This window comes from Sceloporus undulatus, chromosome 6 (assembly GCF_019175285.1).
Source record: "Sceloporus undulatus isolate JIND9_A2432 ecotype Alabama chromosome 6, SceUnd_v1.1, whole genome shotgun sequence".
NCBI classification, from domain to species: Eukaryota; Metazoa; Chordata; class Lepidosauria; order Squamata; family Phrynosomatidae; genus Sceloporus; species Sceloporus undulatus.
Genome location: NC_056527.1, coordinates 94,852,946 through 94,875,865, shown reverse-complemented (window position 1 = coordinate 94,875,865; position 22,920 = coordinate 94,852,946). Strand labels below are relative to the sequence as shown.

Here is a 22,920-nt window from a genome sequence, read left to right as displayed (position 1 = left end):
CCTCTACAGTGCAATACTATTGATCCAGTTAAATGAGACTTACTCTTAGGAAAGCGTTTACTAATGCAGCCTCAGTCATTTTGGAATGATGTATTTCATCTCTCCCATCTTTAAAAGAAAGGATGTGCAATCCCCTTGCTCTTTTCAGACTTCTACAGTAATCTGCTTTGGACAAGTTGCTTGTGTATAAAATTCTCACTTTCTGAGTAATGTGCAAGTCCCAACCATCTGAGGTGATACTCTCCCTTTTCTTGAAGAAAAGATGTAAAAATGTTGCATTTTCAGACTTTCTCTGGTGATCAGGGTGTCTTCTTACATGTGTATATCAAATTTTAATTTTCTGCATCACCAGTAAGTGTCTTAACAAGCTGCATACTATTTTGAATAATTTACTAAAACTTTTTATAAACAAACAAACAAATAAACAAAACCCAAAACTCATTGCTGTAAGGCTATTCGCAATGGTTCCCAAACTTTGGTCCTTCAGATGTTTTGGACTTCATCTCCCAAAATTCCTAACTGGCTAGGTCTTCTGGGAGTTGATGTCCAAAACACCTGGAGGACCAAAGTTTGTGAATCACTGATAGAGGAATGTTCCCATACTGGAGTTATATGTAGGAGGAAGTCAGAACTTGTAAATATTATAAAGTATCTAAACAAACAAACAAACAAACAAAAATAGTTAGTGGGGAACAGTCCCCCCCTCTCTCTGTGTGTGAAACAGAGAGATAGCTTATCTTGCTAGCCATTAATGGTATCATTACATTTGTTAATAGCGGCAACCATATGCCTCTGGCTATTGTTGTTGTATGCCTTCAAGTCATTTCAGATTTATGGCAACCCTAAAGCCATATACGAGGGTTTTCTTGGCAAGTTTCTTCAGAGGGGGTTAGCTATTACCATCCTCTGAGAGAGTGTGATTTACCCAATAAGGCTACACTTCTTCTTGTTGTTGCTGCTGCTGTTGTGTCTTCAAGTTGCTTCCAAATCATGGTGACCCAAAGGCAAATCTATCATAGAGTTTTCTTGGCAGGATTTGCTTAGAGGAGGTTTGCCACTGCCTTCCCCTGAGGCTGAGAGTGTGTGACTTTCCCAAGGTCACCCTGTGGATTTCCATGGCAGTGCTGGAACTCAAACCCTGGTCTCCAGGGCCATAGTCCCACACTCAAACCACTATGCCATACTGGCTCTGCTATACTTTTAAATCCTAATTTAATTTCTTTTACTCCCACTACCCAAAGCTCCTGCTTTCCAACAGTAGAAATTTCCAGATTTTCTGCTTTGCTTTTTTTTTCCGTTTTGGTACAGAGATGGGCAGCTTTTGGTCATCCAAATGTTGACAAACTATGGCTGGAATTCATTTGGGGACCAATGTCTTTGCAAGCAGACTTACATCTGCAGGACAGAGAACTGAGCAGTTTCATAACATCCATATTCATAACATAACAGGAAGGCTGTTATGTTACAAAGGGAAGCCAGCAAAGTGACTGACACACAATAGGACTGATGCACATCACCACTTCAATGCACATCAAGACACTCTTGCTGGTGTCCCATTACACATCTTTACAATCCACTAACAGAGTTTCTTAGGACCTCAGCTATGAAGTGAAATATATTTAAAGTTATGTAATGTAGACTATGATAGAGAATTCCAAATCATATTTTCATTATGTTCTACCACTGGCCAGGTTGTCAGGGATAGATGGGAACTAATGTTCAGCAACTTCTTGAATGCTACTTTCCCGATCCTTGTTTCTATTATCAATCCAAACTGTTCTATGAAGTTCAGGTTCTCAGCAGGGTACTTGCTGGGACACTACCAATTAAACAAATTAGGAACTGTTTCAACAGCACCAGGGGATGGAATAGTATGATGAGATGCAAAGGTACCGTGTCTGATATCTGTGACTGCATCACTAGTGTTGGAATCCATCAAGGCTGTAGTTGGTGGAATTGTCCATCGTGGATGAAGAGCTGCCAAAAAGACAGAACAGAACTAAACAAGTGTATCATAATCAAATGTCCTCACTGCATTTTTGTTGAAGGTCCCAAATCTCCCTTCCTCCCCCTTAAAAGTGGATAGAATGAGAACAGAACCATTTTTTAAAGGAATGATAAGCACAGTAGTTCACATGTTTAGTCGGATACCATACTCACCAGTGTTTCTCAGATGAAAGCCAAAACAATGTGATTAAAATGTTGTATCCAGGTAACAAGTGGACAAACATTTTTAATGAGGAAGAACACACAAAACTACTATTTAAAGAAAAGAAACCCTGGAATTAATGTACTAAGTTTTGGAAAGCCTTAAACTAGTGGGATGGGACCTCCAGAAAGGGTGAGAGACTCGCTCAAGAGGGGCCCAAGATTTGGAGACCCGGATCCCCTCCTCCTCCCCCTCCTCCCAAACTTTTTTTGTATCCTGGAGAGGAAGAGAAATGTGAGGAGGGCACTTGGAGCAGATGCTTCTGCCTGAGGAAGGAAGAAGAGAGCAGGCAACCTTGCTGGATCATGGCCTCTGGCGGTGCCCATTTTGAGCTCCCATTTCTTCTCCCCCCACCCATCGCATTGCCATTCAAGGGACAAGACACTGCTGCATGAATATATTCATGAATATATACGAATGCACAAATGAAAATATGCACACTAAACAATCAAAATATTTTTATTCATCTACTATACTGAAGGGAGGAGAGCTGCAAAGTTTGCACGTAGATGTAAAGGGAGTTAAAGGGTAAAAAGTGTAAGAACCTTTGCCTTAATCTACTGGGAAGTATATAACTCCATCCCTTCCTCTCATTTCCTTCTGCTGAGTTAATAGAGTGCAAACTACATTGGGTTTTGAACTCAGTTTGTAGTCAACTGAGTAGTTTGGAGTAAACCAAGATAAAAGGGAAAATTGGGAGAAGTGAGAAACCAGGACATTTTAAAAGCTGTTGAAAAAGTGGGATGGCAAAATATTAACCAGGGCTGTTCCTGCCAAACAGTAATGGGATATGGGAGATCTGAATCCAAATCCCTGCTCTTCCACAGAGTTTGTACAGGGATGACCAGTGTACTCATTATACCTTCAGGTGAATCCACTCTCAGTTTATGGCTGCTCCTTCCACAACTGCTCCAAGTTGGATGATAGCTTTATTGATGCCATACCTCTGTCACAATAGTGGCCAACACCAAGAGGGTTCTTCTACAACCCAGAGCAGCTGCAAGCAGCATAGTTGTAAAACTGAGGATGGATTGACACCCTCCCCCTCAGACACACATACACTCTGCATCAACAAATCCACCAGCCACCCATAAGTCTATCACTCTTTCAGGGCCAAATTACTCATATGCCAGGAGTTCTGTATTTCTCTTTCTAATGTTTGTTTGTCTCTTCTCTTTTAACCAAAATGAAGCCATGCAGAAATATTGGTTTGTGACATTTCAAAATGAAAGTTTAGATTTGCATTTTGAATTTGTGGATTGAAAGGGGTGAAGGTGTTTTCCTAAATTCAAAATTCAAATATACTAGTGTGGGTGTAGGCCAAGATTGTGTTTGGCTTCCTCTCACTATTCTCTGCAGCTTCAATGGAAACCTATTATTCTTTTTCAGGACACTCTCAGACAGCTGTGAATTTGTGGTTTTGCTTCAGCGAATGACTCACACTGCAACCCTGGTTCTTCAAGCTCATTTTACTTAAGTAATATTATGAAAGACATGGCAAATGCCTGTATTTGTCATCTTAAATCTAGGCTTGTTTTGGTTTGGTCAGGAAAACTGAACCAAGTGAAAACAAAGCAGTTTCCCATGCTGCCTCCACCACACACACATATCATCCCACACCTTTCAGGTTTCCCACCCAACTGCTGCTGACCTGACCCATCTCAGTTTAGGTTTATGGAATCTGGCAATGCCTAAGGGAACAGCTGTTCCTTCTGCTTTGCAGCCGGTGCAACTCTGACCTTCTCCACCTGGATCCCACTTACATCACAGCAACGTTTACTCATCTTCAGGGGATACTATATTGCAGTTTATATTTACTCTATCAGTCAATGATGGTATTCTTGTGGTTTCAGGTTCTTGGGGTGTCCACCAGACATGCCTTTCAACGCCAGTCATTTTCCACACTTGTTTTAAGCATGTGCTGAAAATCTACTGCCATTTACTACATCTTAAAGAGAAGAGGGATTTTCTTCCATCTCCTGTCACATTGTTAAGTTTTTGCCTTCCATCGTGAAGACTTCTACATTTAAAACCACTGGGTTTCTGAGAATTCCAACAAATATGTCAATAATTTAACCAAAAATAAAAATAAAAGAGGCAGCTAGGAGAATAGATTTTGCAGGAGGCAGAGGACTAAAAAAAATTTAATCTCATAATGTGAGAGAGTATACTGGGTCTTTTCCAATAGCGAAGAAGAAGAAGAAGAAGAAGAAGAAGAAGAAGAAGAAGAAAAGAGAAAGAATAATAATCTAGGGTGACTACAGGACTGGCATCAAAACTCAGCACAGGCAGGAATCTGCAAAGGCCTACACTCGAGTGGTGGTGGGAAAACATTGCTGGCATGCAAAACTCTAGCCCTGCTTTTCCTCCTTGCTGCCTCTGCCTGTTTCCCTCTCCAAAAAGAACAAGCAGGGAGTCACAGGAGTAAGAAAGAGCCACAAACTACCTTGTCTTCTCTTGAGCAGTGGTGTAGTTTGGACCATGAGCAACAGGCCAAATAAGTATGTAGTGATCTTTATATCACAAGTATGTACCCACTCAGGTAGAGGAGCGGCTCAGTTGTACAAAGCTTGGGGATATTACTGTTTTGGACAACAAGCCCCAGAATTTTCTAGCCAGCAAGGCCAGGGGCTATTTATGTGAGTTGTCATTAAAAGGGGGGGGGGGTAGGGGGTAGGTCTTCTTCTCAGGTGAACTAAACTCTTATATGTCAAAAGAAATCAAAATCTGTAACTCCGAGTTTTGAACTGGCCTGTTTGCTGTCCCATCAATGGGGGTTCAGTCTGGCAATTCCCAGGAATGAATCATATTTGTCTTCATGCATCATACCAAAGAATCACCTGCTAGTTTCTTCAGATTGAGCCACATTTTAAGGAACAGGAAGAGAACAGGTTGCTTGTGCATGTTTGTAAGCTATCCCAGAGAGTGCATCCATACTGTGTGTGTTCCAGGCAAACTAATGTGTCTATCTATTGTAAAAAGATGGACTTGAACTTCCTTTGCCAAGAGAATGGAGGAAGCCAGCAGGAAAATGGAACACACACTGGGTGGTTCTGTTTACTCATCTTTGATGCATAAGGAAGGGAAAGACAAGGGCACTGTGGGACTGATTGTGCTGGGAATATGGGATATGCTTTGCCTTGGCTCTATGTGAGCATTTTAAAAGAATAAAAATTGTGAATAGAAAGCTTATCATCACAGCCTTCTTGCACCAGTGCATTTGGCCACCTGGCTGGTGAGGTTAGGCATGCCAAAAGACACAAGGCTTTGCACACAGTTATACAACTTCACAATTTGCTTCCACCTCTGATTTGTTTATTCATTCAATGCATGAATCAGAGGTTGAACTTTTAAAGAATCAGCACAACCCCTGGCATGATTAAGGGTAAAATGTTTTTATATTTGTATTTGTTGTTGTTGTTGTTAATTGTTCCAGGAGCCCTTGTTGGCTGTGAGGTTATGCAGAAATACTATAGCTAAATAGCTAGATAGAGAAGCAATTAATTTCCTTTCCCTGAGTTTAGAAACATTACACTCTTCAATTTTCAGTATGTCTCCAACTATGCTCCATTTGAAAAGTTATTAACAAACTAAGGAGCTTATCCCATGAACAAATAAATCAGCTTACCTCTTATGGCTTGAATTCAGGATCCAGGATGCCCCTGGATGTTATCATAACTAAATCGCCACCTATCTAGGAAGGATGCCGCTGACCAGATGCATCCCAGGTTGAAGCCTCACTCAGCCCACACTTTTTCAAAGTCAGCTTCTGACTTCAAAAATTGGCCAGCTGAGTAAGGCTTTGACCCGTGATGCATCTGGGCAGCAGTATTCCATCTAGATAGGCAGCAATTTAAGTATGATAACATTAGGTGGCATCCCAGATCCTTAATTCAAGCCGGAAGAGGTGAGACGGCTTATTTGTTTATAGGATAAGATCCTAAGGCATATCCCCAAATAAACAGCGATTTGTCCAAAAGAACCCCAAATCTTGGCAAAACTGTCCCAGAAACCTTTGACTGCTCAGTGAACTGAGGACTTCATTGTAATACTTTAAAGCTCAGTGCTGCTCAAAATGGCCACCTATGTACCAGTGCCAGTCCATGAACCACTGGCTGTTGGCCCGTAGAATTTTCCAGAAAAGAAAGAAACAGTTGCAATTAATGGACAACAGTGCCTGGCACATCATTTTTAAAAATTGCTGGTCATCCTTTTAGACAGCCTGAGAAGCACTGCTATCACTGACTCTTTCCCAACAGCTGCTAAAAATTTGCGGGTGACTGTTATAACTCTTACCTCTGCATTTGGCATCTGATGTCGCAGTGCACTCCTTGACTGTGATCTCATCCTCTTCACACACGGTGCAAGGGAAACAGGGGTCCACGTGGTTGGCATCATCAGAGTAAGTCCCAAATGGGCACTTCTCACACCAGGTGTTCTGAGTTTCCCCACAAGGGTACACAAGGCCATAGCCCACTTCACAGATTTTGCATTCTTGACATTGGTGGCTCATCCTGTCCCGATAGTAGCCATAGATACATTTGCAGACGGTGTTATCTGACTCCACACAGGGCACCAACATGCTCTCCAAGTCCACACATTCCTTACATGGCTTGCATGGCTCTGTGGCACTCACTGTGTCAGAATAGCTAATACCTGCAAAACATGAGAAGAACAGATGTGAGTCATAATCCCTCAAAGAACTAAGTGTCCTCTTATTTGCATGCATCAGTGGCAAAGTCTGGAAAAGTTAGCTTTTTTTAACTATAACTCTCGTAGAGATTTTTAAGAGTTGTAGGACAAAAGATAATGCTTCCTGTTTGGGGCAATGGTTAACATGAAGCTGGTGTTTCAGCAGAGGTGCAGTTGTTGGCCCCAAAGTAAAACCAACCTAGGCTCCGAAGTCCAATAAAAATCTCCACATGTTGAATTTTGATCCAGAAAGGTCTGAACAATGTTTGTTTTTTGAAAGGAGGATAGATGGGATCATAATTTCGTCTTCATTTCAGCATGTTTTACTACAAATGTATATATTTTTCAAACAGAAATCTGACTGTAAACAGTTTCGTGGAACCACACCCAAGACTGTAACAAATTATACAGGCATACCTCTGTTAACAAAACCCCTGACAAAGAAGCTCTTTTTAATGAAGTCTATTGTTTCCACAGCCCTTTTCCCCTCCTTGCTTTCTGTCTAGCTAGAAGATTATTTTTTTTAGCAGCATCACCATTGGGAAGATGGTGATGAAGGGCTGAGGAAACACAGATTTACAGTGTCAGGATGCTGGGAAACAACAGGATTCTAATGTATCCAATCCTACTCTAGCTGTGTGTTCCTGCATGCAACAAGAAATGTAAACAGCAACTGCCTCCAGAATCCCTTACTGAGGATGTGTGAACAGCAAAACAGAAGTAAAAGGGAACAGCAGATAATCTTGCCCCATATCTATCCCCAGAATGTTTTTTGAAAGCAAAGTTGTATAGGTCTGGTCAATACAATGGAATTCTCATGAGAAGTCGGAACTGTTGCTAGTAGTTTCTAGAAGACTAAAATGGTTTTGTTTACTTATGCAGTGTTTACTCATGCAATGTGTTTCATTTCACATGTGCATAGTATTAGTTTTGGATTAAAAAATATGCTAAAACATGTTGAGGTGCTCTACTTTTTTGTGGTGTCAACAGAGACAACCTGGATTTTAACGGAAGTATATTTTTGTGTTGCTAATGGAATTAGTGGCCTGTTACAGACTGCCAAAATAAAGCTGCTTCGGGTCTATTTGGAGGTATGCTGTTTAAATGATGCATGGGTCCTAAGAATCCAGAAGCTGCACCAAAGCTGCACTCCAGTGCTTAGGAATGGAGTGTGGCTTTGGCGCGACCTCCGGACTCGTAGGACCCATGCATTATTTAAATAGCATTCCTCCAAAGAGACCCGAAGCAGCTTTATTTTGGCAGTCTGTAACAGGCCTATATTTTCTTTCCTGGACTTTCCGGTTCTTTGTCTCCTAGAGCCCACATGGCCAGAGGAAGGGGTGGCTTTCCTGCATGGATATCTCTCCATACCATTTTAACTGAAAGCAACACCACCACCAGCAACAGGTCTGTCTCTCCTGTACAATTTTTAACACCTTTGTTTGATGAAGAAGCCTGTGGAGCTTCAAAAACTTGCAACATGTACTTTGTGTATTTTGGTTGTTCGAATAAAGGTCTCACTGTTTTGTGGATTTGGGATGTTATTGAACTTTGCTATGTAAATTTCATTCAATTTTTTTGTTACTTATACTCCTCCCCCCTCCCCTTTGAATATATGAAGTTGCCTTGAGTCCCAGTTTTGGGGACAACACAATTTTCCATATTTTTTCAAAGCCAAATCAAATAAATCTTTAAATCCATTAAAAAATTACTATCTGGAAAATTCTTATAAAAAGTGAACCGGCCAAATCCTAACCTATTCCTATTTGAAACAGGAGATTGCAGGTCCGTAAAGAACCTCATGTAAGTTGAAGAACAACCTCCCTCTCCCAAATTGTTGCCTTCTGGAAATGCTGGACTGCAATCCCCATTGCAGGAGCTGTAGTCCAATATATGTGGAAAGCACCAGCTTGGGGAAGGCTTGCTTAGAAGACAGGGAGGGCATTTTGTATGTGGATCAAATCAGCTAATAGTGCAACCTCATGCATTATCTCCCCAAAAGTAATTGTCAGTATGGTCAATGAGATTTCCTCCCAGGTGAGTGAGAATAGGAAAGCAGACTCTATTACAACTGTAGTTTCCAAAAAGGCCTGCCAAATCTTTGTCTGCAGGGCCTTTTCTGGAAAGGAAAGGCAGCAATACATCGAAGCCCCTAATTATGTGGTCCTCATTTTTTCCCACCCTCATTTCCTCCCCAAATTAAGCAATACTATTGCGACTCCTGAAGGGGGGAGAGGTCTGTTTAGAGTTTGCATAACGATGCCTGAAGGCAAAATTCACTCGCTATTCATTGCTGTGTAGTTATAATCTGCTCGTAACAATAAAATTGACCTGACTCCTTCACAAAGATCTCATAGGATGATTCACACACCAGTGAGTATTATAAAGTGCACTGCAATGCCTAAAGAGGCAATATATTATGATTTAATGGGGAGTTAAAGCAGCGGAAGGAGCTATGCGCACAAGCTGACTTCAGGTTAAAACAGTTTATTTCGATTTAGCTTTGGCTCCAGTAAGCCTGTCTATGTAGAAAGCAGGGCACAGAAGATCTCGTTTCACGTGTATTAGGAAGGAGGAGGCTTGGAAGGGAGCAGTTCTTGGATGATAGAATTGTCAGACATGGTCCCTTAAAGGCCATGGAACCTATCAGAGTGGTACAGAATGGAGAATATTGCGACCGCATGCTTTTCACAGCACAAGCCTGCAGGAATGGGAGAAACTGAAGCAGGCCAAAATCTCCCTTCTCTGCACCTGTATGTGTCTTCATCTTCCTGTTGACTTAGGGCAATCCAATGAATTTCATAGGATTTTCTTAGGCAAGGAATACTCAGAGGTGGTTTTGTCAATTCCTTTTTCTTCTGAAATATAGCCTATGTATACATAAAGCCCCCACACACCTTTAAATGTTCTTGAGGGCTGATAACTCTCAGCTGTCTTACTGAGAGCTCCATGCATGGGTCCTTCCAGAACTTTGGATGTTTTTTAATTAAAAAATTAACTAGTTACAATTGTTGGCCAGAATCCTTTATGACAATGTAAACAATGTAAACTTTCCATATACTTAGTTATATAGTAGAGGCACTATCTGTTAGTGAACTTCAAAGATACATAACAGGACACCAGCAAGAGTATTCTGATGTGCATCAGCACTCCCTAGTTAGTGTCTCAGTGCCAATGGGACTGATGCATAATGGGACTGATGTAGGGTCCCATTGTGCACTGGTCCCAATGCACATAAGTCACTTTATTCTCTCTCTCTCACACACACACACACACACACACACCTCTTGCATAACAGATAGGTTACAGCTCTTACAAAAATGCCTAATTCTGATTCCAGCAGACATAAGTACCTTTAGGAAGACATAGGTCCCCTGCCATTGTTCCGGTGTTTCACTTACTTGACATAACAGATAAAATCTATACCCCTAATTGTCCTGATTTGGCAGGAACTGTCATGGTTATTCCATCATCCCAGTTTTTCAGCTGCTTTTAAAATGTCCCACTTTCTCCCTTAAATCGGTTTGTTTTTAATTTTATGTCTAGATGATTTTAATGTGTAATGGTCAATTTTAAGCCGCTCAGATAGCCATTAGGGCTGAAGGGTGGGGTATAAATACCATAAATAAATAATAAAATGTTTATGTGTTTTAACCTGTGTTTAAATCATTCCATGTGTTAGTTATATATTGTATTTTAATCTATGCTGTATTCTACCTCAAGCCTTGGGGAGAGGCAGGTAAGACATAAAAATTAGTTGTTGCTGTTATTAATATTATTATTAAGCACCAACTTGATCTAACAGTTCAGCTCTTATCCTTGGAACAAGGTATTATGGGAGAGGTGACCTGAAGCTCTTCCACACTACAGAAATAAAGACTTTTGACACCACTTTAACTGTCATGGCTCCATCCCGTGAAATCCTGAGATTTATAGTTTAGTGAGATATTCAACCTGGTCTGTGAGAGAGGTCTGGTGCTTAACCAAGTTACAAATCCCAGGATTCTGTAGGAAAGTGGTGTCAAACTGCTTTATTTCTACAGTGTGGCTATACCCCTGGATAATCATCTGTGTGACTGTGTCATGACATAGCAATTTGCAGCTCAATCCTCCCAGAGTGCCTTAGCTCCAAGGAATTCACAGAGCCAGCTGTTAAAAAAATAGCTGCTTCTTAGAGTTTGTGTCTTCCTCATTCAGCAGCATACAGGAAACAGTGATAGCAGCACCATTTCTTCTTCAGCATCCTCCCTTGATGGCTGTCACATTCTCTACCTGCTCTTCCTTCTAAAATTACCATGAATCAGCTGAAAAAATGGCAACTGGAAATGACATGTCATCACTTCTGGTTCTGGTGCACACTGACTTGCTGGTGTGGCTTTCATCAAATCATCTAAAAATACATACAAATGTGTGGTTACCTTTTTCATCTGAGAACCACAAACTCTAAACTCCCCCAAAGCTTAATTTCTGGCCACGAATCACCAGAAAATGGCAACTGGAAATAATGTAGCATCAATTGTGGTGCACTGAGACATAACAATGTGGCCTGCAGTGGTGGCAATGGGGTTCAGGGGAGCTAAAATTGGTCCTTCCCCTCGGGAAACTTTGGGAAACATATTATGGAGACTACAACTCCCAGAATCATCCAGTTAGCACCCCCATTTTCCATGCTAGCTGAGGAAGTTTGGGAGTTGCAGTTTAGAAAAAATCCAACACATTTTCAAGCTTTGCCTTACAAAGTAAGTAAGCAAGCAAGCAAATAAATGATAGAGCAACCATACATTGCTGCTTCACAGAGAAGCAGAATGGGGGGAAAGCCATATTTGATGAGGCATTCAGTTGCATCTGTTTTCCGTCCATTAGCTATGGGAAAGGATTAGGATTGTGGTGTCCAATATAAACATTCAGCTGTGATGCCAAAATTGCTGACTTTCCATTGACCTTATTCTTCATTCCTGTTTCTTTGGTTTCCCTACACTCTGTAGGGAATTAATTCCCAAATGCAAATCAGTTTTCCTGTGTCCTGTCCCACATTTCAAACTTGCTTGCCTACCTTGGGATCCCCTTTGCCTTTATATCCCAAAAATGTCGAATGAAGAAGTTTTCTTTTTCAGAATGTTGCAGAAATACAATTGCTACTCTCTTTAAATAACATCACATATTAACCCTTGGGCCTTAGTGCAGACAGGAACATTCATATTCATTGATATAAAAGTCATTAAAAGAGAAGATTCATCGTCAGAAGTCTTTTCCATGTAGTGCAACACCTGTGGTTCCTTCACTGTCAGGAATCTGATGTTGAAGTGGGGTATAAGTAAATAATAATAATAATAATAATAATAATAATAATAATAATAATGAAAGCATTCTTGGGATAGATCCTGATAGATTTACTCAACACAGTTGGGAGTTTCAACTATTCAACTAAGGTAGATCCCTTCAGTCAATTGGATTTACATAGGTTTGGACTCACCATCTACCAATAGATTAAAGAGATCTCCTTTAATCCAGACTGTTGTTGTCATTGTTGTTGTATGCCTTCAAGTCATTTGCGACTCAAGGTGGCCCTAACGTGAACCTATCATGGGGTTTTCTGTGTTCAGAGTGTATGACTCACCCAAGGTCATACATTGTGTTTCATTGCCGAGCCTGATCTCCAGAGTTGTTGGCCATTGCTCAAACCACTACACCACACTGACTTTCTAGTTGGACTACCAATTCTGTTTGGACTACTAATTCTAATTAGACCCAAAATTTTCCCATGAAACTGGGATGCTGTGAATTCCAGTTTAAAGGCTAGTCATCATTTCCAAAGTTCCATGCACACATATACAAATAAGCATATGAAATGTTAATGCAAATGTGTGTTTTCTTTTGTTCCCCCCCCCCCCCCCAATTATATATGGCCACCTTCCATGTGGGCATTTGTATTCCATACACAGTGCAAAGAAAATATATACCAGCTAGGAAAAGAGCTGCATTTCTTCAGTAACCAAAGGCCAAAATAAAGCTGCTTCAGGTCACTTTGGAGGCATGCTGTTTAAATGATGAATGCATCCTAAGAGTCTGGAAGCCGTGCCAAAGCCATGCTCCATTCCTAAGAACTGGAGCATAGCTTTGGCGCAGCTTCCGGACTCTTAGGACGCATGCATCGTTTAAACAGCATACCTCCAAACTGACCCGAAGCAGCTTTATTTTGGCCCATCTGTAAGGGGCCGAAAAGTCACATTGGGAAAACGTTAGCCCTTACCTTCCTCTCCTTCCACAAGGGCTATTTTTCTGCATCCTTGCCACACATAAACTATCACCCATGCATATTCTGTCTGAGCACCTGCCCACATTCATGCATCAGAAGGCACACAATATTCTGTCTCACACACACACAACTCGGGGAAAGGCCCACAAAAGTCTCACCTGTCACCAGGCAATTTCCAGTGACAAATAAATATGAGCCATTTGAATCCAGGTTTCACAGTGGCTTTGGCCAAGTCAAGCTTTCCTCCTGCTCCTCCATTCATTTCCTGGTTTTTCCCTCTGGAAAGGTGAGGGGCTGAGCCTTTCAGGTGAGGGGTTGAGCCTTTCTCAGGGGGTGCTTGTGATATTAACTCTAATCCATCACTGATTTCCTCTGCCTCGCTTTCAGAGCAGTCCAGCTCCACCCCGTCTCCCACCCAGCACAGCGTATTAATCTTTAATTAGCTGTGTGATTCTCTTGAGGACATTCTTGGGAAATAGCTGTTTTCCTTCTGAATGGCAGGATGCAAAATGTCACTCTCCAGATTGAATGCCTCCATCAAAACATGCGGCTCTCATTTAAACTTGCCCTTTGCTGTCACTGTCAATGAGACCCTGGCCTTTGTCACAGCTCTCTCCAGAGCAGCCCTTGCCTCCCTCCCCAGTGCCCCCTGGAACTCTAGGGAAAGCAGTAATAAGTTTAAATTGCAGGAAGAAATCTAAAGGTTAACTAGAAGGAGGCATTTTTGAAATATTAGGAGGCTTATGCACTGGGAAGAATGTTCAGGATGGCTTCAGCAAAAGGGTCTCAGTTTGGTAAAACTGCACATGCTTTGTGTTTGGAAGGTCTTAGGTACAATCTCTCTAGTTAAAGAACAAGGCAGAGCCTGCCCTAACGTTAGATAAGAGTGGGACGGCTGCCAGAGTGTGAAGCATAATTCAATATGTAACTTATTACAAAAGTAATTTGTTGCTCTTACCATCATAAGAAAAGGTTAGTGAGCTGTTGCAGCGCTATGTTGTTCACTGATTTTCCATTTTTATTACTTTTTCAAAAAAGTCTTTGGATAGATTAAAGGAGTAGCATAAAACGTAACAAAAACCCAGTCAGATTGCCTGTGAAATGCTTAAAAAGTATGAGTGCAGTCCAGACAACATGAGCAACAAATAGAGATGTCTTGTATGTAGAAAGGAGAAGAGAAGAAAGGGGAGGGAGGAGAGAAAGGACACAGAGAGCTGGAAAATTCTAGAGAAAAGCAGAATTTGGACAAGAGACTTTTGCTAAAAATAATGATATAGCAGACATAGCAGCTTTTCAATCTTGCTTAAATCTGTGAGACACCTAGTTTTCCATTGTCTGCCAGTAATGGTTTAACCACAAGTTTTCCGTTTTTCTGACTTTGTTATTCTTACCTCAGTGGGAGGGAGCATTCCTTTTGGAATACAACCCCACATGTACATGCTCTCAATAAAACAGTAAATGCTCCTAAAACTTATCTGAATGGATCTGATTTGACAAAATGCACATTAAAAGTAACTAATGGCTATCTATATTCAGAGATATAGCCTTGTTAAACTGTATCAGCATGCAGAGAGATCCCGTAGCTCCTTTGAGACTGAGATGGAGAATTTTGTAGCACAAACTTTTGTGCATTTGATGGAGTAGACTGAGTTCACAAAAGCTCATGCTACAAACGTCTTTATCTCAGCCACAAAGAAGCTACAAAATCTCTTTGTATACTGATATAGATTAACAATGTAGATAGCTTTTAGTTAGTTGTTATATATAAAGGATTTTTAGAAAAATGTCACTTGTTACATCAAACAAATTAATATCCCTCCCACTTATTATATTATTTTTGAAATATATTTTCATTATATCCTCATTATAAACAAACAAACAGAAAGCTTTCACAACTAAATTTATGTCATCATTTGCAAGTTTTGAAGATGCCCAAAGGCAGCTGATGACATTACTGGTCACATCCCTTTTAAAATGATAGAGAGAAAAGTGATCCAATAATTGAAGTGTCACAACACTACTGGGTCTAGCTACCATTTTAATTTCTCATAATGCTCAGACTAGTGATGCTCTATTTGAAACACTGGCAGGGTGCTACATTTGGGACACTGCCACCTCCACACCCCAAAAAGGAATTCTGTCCTGCACTGATATTTACCTTAAATTCTAAGTTTTCTAGCACAGCAGTAACTTAAAATTTATTAGCAAAACAATTAGGTTTAACATAAACATAACACATGTAGGAGTTCAAAGCGTGAATGAGTTTTGATGTCTCACTTTCTGCAACACTGGAAATTTGTGAAGGGACATAAAATTTCATTGGGGGCAGTATTCTTATTTCATAATCACCAGCATTTCATAGATGAAAACTGGGAAAGATGTGGCCAAATAACATCAGAGTGTGGTCAAGATGGCAAAGGTTATTAATGAGGAAGAATACACCAGCTAGAAGAGGTCAGACAAATTTGCCTTTGCCTAAGCCTGCAGGGAAGGGCAAGATTCTGCCCTCTTGTCTCCTTTCCTTCTGCTGAGTTGAATGCAAACTACTTTTGCTTTTTGAACCTAGTTTGCATGGATGGAAATAAGCTAAGAACAAAGGGGGCAAAGCGGAGGAGGAGAGAGAAACTAGGACATTTTTAAAGCAGCTGAGAAAGTGGGACAACAAAGGATTAATCAGGACTGTCCCTGCAAAATCCAGACAGTTGCGGGATAAGTTACAGTCAGTCAGTCCTCCGCATTTGTGGGTTTGACTTTTTGGGGATTTGATTATTCACAGATTATTCATTGCCACTGCTGCCCTATGCCATTTTTAATAGGGACTACAAATCACACAAGACTAAATGTGTGGCAAGGCTTGTAAAGCCCTATTAAAAATGTCAGAGGCAGCAGTGCATGCAGCAGCAAGCGTCACCAGCCGCCTGCTTTTCCTTGTGAAGGAATCTTGATCCCTTAAAGGCATCCAGGATGGAATTAATGAATCTGTGAATTGTACTTTTTGTGTGTGTTACATATGGTTTGTGGGGGTTTAGATTTAAGTATTAATGGTTTTTCCCCTTTTGTAGGGGCCCTGTACCCCTAAACCCAGAGAATGTGGAGAGCTGACTGTATTTGGAAATACAGTACTCATTTCTATCCCACCCCAATAACTACACTCTTGACCTTCTGAGAAATTAAAATGGCAGCTAGAGCTTAGCGTTAGAACTACACTGGTACCCCGGGTTACGAAATTAATTCGTTCCGCCGCCGCTTTCGTAACCCGGGATACTTCGTAAGCCGAATAGCCCATAGGCGCTAATGGGGAAAAAGCCGCGGCTGCGCCGCGGCTCCATTTAAAACAGCGCCGGGGTTTTTTCGTAACCCGAAAAAACCTTCGTAAGCCGAAACAATAAATCCCTATGGGATTTTTTCGTATCCCGAAAATTTCGTAACCTGGGTATTTCGTAACCCGGGGGACCAGTGTACTGCCTCTACTTCTTGCCAAGTAAAGGCCCAGCAAAGACAATTTGCAACCTGAATTGGATCAATAAATTGCATGTCATCTGAGCAAAATCATGGTACCCAAAGCCAGACAAAATATTTGAGCAACTGAAGCAGAAATACTGACAAACTTGTCTCCCAACCCCTGACAGTAAAAATATAATAGACACAAAGGAAGTAGGTGTTTTATTACCCTTTAAGTTGAAGGCCATGTTGGGGAAGGCTAATATAAGGTGAATAGCTTTCCATGCTTGGAAGTATTACTTTTTGGACTATAGTTTCAAAACAGTTCCCCTGCCAGCATGGCCTGTGGGGGATTCTGGGAACTGTGATTATAACACAGTTTTCATTCATGCTCTGGAAATTCCTCCCTTTCTCCCAGGAGTTTCATGCTCCATCAAGCAAGGAAATCCTCTGCCCAAACAAAAAACCAGCCAAACAAGGCCTTTTCAGAAAAACAGATAAAATTCTTGAGAAGTTAATTTTAGGAGGTATAATAAATTATTCAACAGTATCACTCACACCAGGAAAAAAGATTCAAGCCCTAAACGGCAAAAAGATCTGGTAGATCTGGTGGAAGGCAAGAAACTCCTTAATTAGATCTTTCTCTTTAGGAATAATTCTCTACCATGTGACAGATGACTCATGTAATAGATCTTCTTTTCTTCTGTCACCCAGACATCAAGACTGAGAAAAGGTAATAGTGGTCGTTATTGATTTCTTCACAATTTTTAAGATTTTGGGGCAGTAATATCTAGGGTTGCTTGAGTAAAAACTGGAGAGGGCTCCTATATCTTTAATGGTTGTGTAGAAGAGGGAGCTTCCACAGGTGTTGATCATTGCTTAACTGCTGAAATTCTCTTTTCTACACAGCCATTAAAGATACAGGTGCCTTTTCTAGTTTACTGTCAGATGTGTGCATGTGTTTGCATCACGATGTGTTATTGCTGTTTAGAAAATCCTTCAAACCTATCTGACCAGATGTGACAAGCAGATAGAAACAATATGTATTTTCTGCACCATTGGGGGGGGGGGCTCTCTCTTTCTCTCTAGAATTTTTTTATTCTCTTTGAAAAGATTGTCTTTCTCCAGCCTAGCATATTGCTTTGCTTGTGGGCCAGTTGCCAGTGAAACAAAGGGGCTGTTTTTCTACTATTTAGGTTTTAAAGCATGGGTAGCTATACCCTGACTCTTTTACTTTGTTTGTTATTTACATGTCCTGTATTTCTTCTCCTAAGCTCAGGGCAGCACGTTTGGCTATCTTCCTCCACATTTTATCCCCACAACAACCCTGTAAAGTAGGTCAGGCTGAGAAAGAGTAACTAAGGCTCTTTACAGACCTCCCAAAAGGGTGGTTTACTGCCGCCCTTGTTTGCTGCGCGAGGGAGTCACAGCGGACAAACTGCGCAGCTCCCCCATGTAGCAAAAAGAAGCCACAAAAAGTGGCTTCTTTTTCCGGTGCGGTTGTGGTGCCACAAGGCACCAATGGCGCCCTTGCGGTGTCACAAGGGTGCTGAGATGTGCGGACGCTTGGCGTCCGTCACGTCAAAATGGCAGCGCCCATGTATATAGGGTGCCACCATTTTGACACCCTCATTACATGCGAGGGGCAAGGTGTATCAGGAAGCACCCAATAGGGCCCGTCTATAAAGCGCCTAAGGCCCCGTACAGACAGGCCAAAATAAAGCTGCTTCGGGCCACTTTGGAGGTATGCTGTTTACATGATGCATGCATCCTAAGAGTCCAGAAGCTGCATCAAAGCTGCGCTCCAGTCCTTAGGACTAGATCATGGCTTTGGTGTGGCTTCTGTACTCTTAGGACTCATGCATCATTTAAATAGCATACCTCCAAAGTGGCCAGAAGCAGCTTTATTTTGGCATGTCTGTATGGGGCCCATGTCATCCAGTGAACCAAACTAAAACCACTTTATTCTCCCCTGGATCTGCTTAAAAAATGCTGAACTCGACCTCTACTTGATCACAAGACCTGCTGTGAAACTTCATTCATACTATACAATTATATCACTTTGAGTCTACTAGGCACATCCCCTGGAATCCTGGGATCTGCATTTTTGTTGTTGTTGTTAACTGCCTTCAAATCAGCCTCGACTTATGGTGACCCTATGACTGAGACATCTCCAAGATACCCTATCCTTGAAGGCCCTGTTCAGTTCTTGCAGACTCATGGCCATGGCTTCCTTGACTATGGCTATGGTGTGGCCATCCTCTTTTACTGTAGCCCTCCACATTACCTAGCCTTAATGTCTCTGCTAGTGACTCATGCCTTGTGATGATAGGACCAAAGTATCAGTTTAGTTATCTTGGCTTCCAGGGAGAGTACAGGCTTGATTTGCGCTAGGAACCAACAATTAGTCTTTTTAGCAGTCCATGCTATCCATAGAACTCTTCTCCAGAACCATATCTCAAATGAATTGATTTTCTTCCTACCAGCTTTCCTCACTGCCCAGCTCTCATATGCATACATATTAATGGCAAATACAATGGCATGGACAATTTTAGCTTAAGTAATCAGTGAAATATCTTTGCACTTCAAGATATAGCTGCCCTTCCAAGTCCCAGTCTTCTGTTTTCTTCACTGCACTCTCCATTATGATCAATGACTGATCCAAAGTATGGAAAATCTTTGACTATTTAAGTTTCTTCTTCATTTATGTTCCAGTTATGTGATTTGCACTTTGCAATTTGGGGAGTGATATTTAGAATTCATATCCAGAGAGGATTTAGACTACAAATCACAGGATTCCAGAGAATGTTGCCATAGCATTTAAAGTAGAATTAAAGTGCTATAATTGCATAGAGTGAATGGACCCTAGGTTCTCTCTCCCTTCTCCCCCATCTCAATACAGGAGGCTCCTCCATCAGGCCCCATCCATGAACAAGAATTACTTTATTCAAGAGCTCATATCCTGAATCTTCTTTCAAACTGAGAAGTCTCCACTTGCCTTTATAGTCTCTGCATCAGAATGTAAACTTCTCTCTCCCCCTCAAAAGAGCAGTTAATGCAAATTACAGAAAATTACAGAAAATTTAATTAAAAGGTTGTTCATGGTTTGCTTTCATGTCAGCCACATAAAATACGAGAGATACTGTTTGTTGGATTAGGCTGCAAGTGGGGAAGAATCTGTTACTTCCCAGATATGCATTTGTCTGTCTGTATGTGTGTGGACTCCAGCTCCTATCACACCATGCAACATGATCAATGTTAAGGAATGATGGGACATTTAGTCCAGCAACGTCTGAGGGAAGAGGGAACAGGCTCCCTGCTAGACTGCTGTGTTCTAATGCAGAAAATTCAGCATAAAGAAGCTTTATCTATCCAGTTCTAACGTGTTCAATGCTGAGTAGAGAAGATAAAATTTGTGTGGGCTAGTCAGAAGCAAATTTAATTACATAAAATAAATAGAATTATTTTTAGTGTTTAGTAGTTGTAGCCTAATGGGGGAAAATGTGACCAGGTGGACCTGTGCGCCTTATTGTGCGCCTTACTTGTTCAATGTGCTGTCTAAATACTTTCTGTGGATCATGGGCAATTTCAAATCCCTTGATATCCCTTGGAATATTTTATGAACTTTAAACTTGATTTGGACTGCCAGATGTCAGCACAGAAGACGCCATGAAATGGAGAACTGTTCTTTGTAAAAGAGCATGTATAGCCACCCTAATCCATCTGTGTTTGTCACTTGTCAAACAGGCTTTCCCTCAGCCAAAAATTATTTATCAGGACTCTTTAAAGAAAGAAGGGATATATTGTGCTCTAGTTTGGGCTGACATGAATTAAAAAGAGAAGGATCAACAGCAGGGAAGCTTGAGAGGGGAGCCTCACTTGCTTACAGTGTAGGTACAGGGGCGCAGGGGAGAATGGGAATATTAAGAAATCTGCTCTTAATATTTCCCTTCATTCCGCAAATTAATAACTTAACTTAAACATCTAGTGATATTCCAAAGAAGAGAGCCAACAAAGTAACCAAGGGAATGCAGACACAGCAAACATATGAGTTCTATGTGTGTGAACAATTTTCAGTGTCTCATTCGCTACAATGCTAGGGATTTGGGGAATGAAGGGAAATTTTCCTTTTTGGGGGGCAGAATTCTTGCAGGGGGCAATGCCATTATTTTGCCTCCCCTTACTACAATCCCTGCCCAATATATCAATCTCAACCAAATACCAAAATAGCATTTCCCACCCTTTAAGAGATTCAGATGTGTGTGAGCAGAGATGGTAGTGGTAAATAAATATTAAATTTTGAGTTGTTAATTATTAATGCCAGTTTTTTGGCTAATAAATCAATCAAAACTATATATCAAGTTTTATATCATTAGAATAATGCACTTATTTGGCAATACTATGAGCCCTCTTAGACCTGCAACAACTTAGGGCTTCAGCTTGTCTTAGTCCAATCTCCAGCACTCTCCTGATGTGCTGGATACCTATCATCATCTGTCGGTGATACCGCTTTTTCAGGGATGATAAGAATTGTAGTCTAACACATATGGAGAGTGAGGTGAGAATTTGGGGAAGGCTGAGCTAGAGTCTCTCTATCAAAAAACCAGACTTCTGCCTCCAAAGCAATCCTCCTACTTCGTTTTCATCATTTTATGCCCCTTGCTTAAGAAATAATAATTTAAAAAATCCCTGATGTGCTTTGATCAGCTCAGCCACCGCTGTTTCCTTTTTGTTGGCCTACTCTCCTGCTGCTGTTAAACTCGTCTCTCCCTCCCTCTCTTTCTCACCTGTCATTTATCTCTTCCTGTAAATCCGTGAGCTGACAGCTACTTGTCATATGCTTCAAAAGGCTTTAAAAGGAAGAGCTTGTTTCATTGCAAAGGATCAACAGACAACACTGATGACAAGATGAAAATGGATGAGAACATATTTCATTAGGTACTGTTGCCTAATTAAGAGGTCTAGCTGGGTATGTGTTTAAAATGTGTGCCATATACCAGTTTCTGGTCCTTCCTTTTAAAATGTTCTGCCCCATTGAAATACTGCATTGGTTTGTCAGTTCTTGGTGTTCAGTTTGAGGGTGGTCATGGGCAAGGTGCCTTCCACTCTCTCCCTCACTTCCATAGTGGTGGGTCCAACAAAAGGTTACCAAGGCCACTGTAGGGATAGATCACAGTGGACAATCCAGGGAAAGACGCAATGCAATTTTTGAAATAATAATTTAAATAGAAATATAATTCATATAACAACATACTATTCACTTGTCCCAATTTGGCAGGGACAGTCCTCTGTTAACCCTCTGTTGTCCCACTTTGTTAGGAATAAATTCTTCCAGAACACAGTCACACAGCCTGAAAAACCCACAGAAAATGATATCAAAATGGTATGTAAGTTTTGTTACATACTTATGCATGTATGTGAGTATATGTGTGATGTGTTTTTTATTTTTATTACTTAATAAAAAATTTCTATTAAAAAAAAACAGAGCAAGCCCAAAATACCCCTAGAAGCCAAGATGATCAAACCCATTAACTTGGGTAAATCCTTACATCAAACTGAATTATTAATGGGGTTGCCATTAGACTGGTGTAGAGGAGAGGAGAAGACACTGTGCTTGTAAAAGTAAAATGGATGGGCCACGAGGTACTCTCTCAGGAGCAGTCTGGAGTAAGAGACAAGCTCTCCAGACAGTAAACCCAGCCAGACTCTATGTGATGATGGATGCTGAGGGGAGAAGGATAAATAATGAATCCTTTCACCACCATCAGTGGAGCATTGCCAAGGATCAGGCAGACCCTCAGGATGGGATCTAAAGTGCTGGTGAACTCAGCACGCAGAGAGTCTTGTATTCCACAACCCACTTCATCCAGTCTCTCATTTTAAAGAATGGTAGGTGACTATAATGTTGCTTGAAATCTGCTTGAAATCTCAAGTGTCATGGACAGTGAGATTCTTTTATAGGGAACTCTTGGACCTAAATCCCTGGTATGTGTAGTCTTCTTAATGGTAAGGGGAATGGATTCGGCCTATGTTTAGAGATTTGCTGTTTGTTACTTCAAAGGCTCACATGTAAGTTTCTGGCATTCTTGAAGGTAAGCCTTGGTTCAAGTTAAACTCTTATTTTTGTTTATGGCACAACCCAGCATAAAAGTCCTTATGACTTCAAGCACAGTATCTTTTAGTGGAATCATTTCTTCTCACACACTTCACTGACAGCCATGGTGTACCTGCTAACCAAAGCCTGTGGACAATCTCATTACATACTTTAGGCAGTAGGTGGCACTGGGTCTAATTATATCTGAGTGGAGTTTCCCGCATGTCA

General features: G+C 41.0%; 1 protein-coding gene across 1 annotated transcript in view; it reads right to left on the bottom strand.

Annotated features, from left to right (window-relative positions):
• NGFR (nerve growth factor receptor) overlaps nt 1-22,920 on the bottom strand; it is a 53,657-nt gene that overhangs the window by 6,331 nt on the left and 24,406 nt on the right. The window contains exons 3-4 of the mRNA XM_042470960.1: nt 6,506-6,865; nt 1,894-1,977 (exon numbers count right to left, since the gene is read on the bottom strand). Of these exons, the coding sequence (XP_042326894.1) occupies nt 1,894-1,977; nt 6,506-6,865 (444 nt within the window). The remainder of the gene's footprint in view (nt 1-1,893; nt 1,978-6,505; nt 6,866-22,920) is intronic.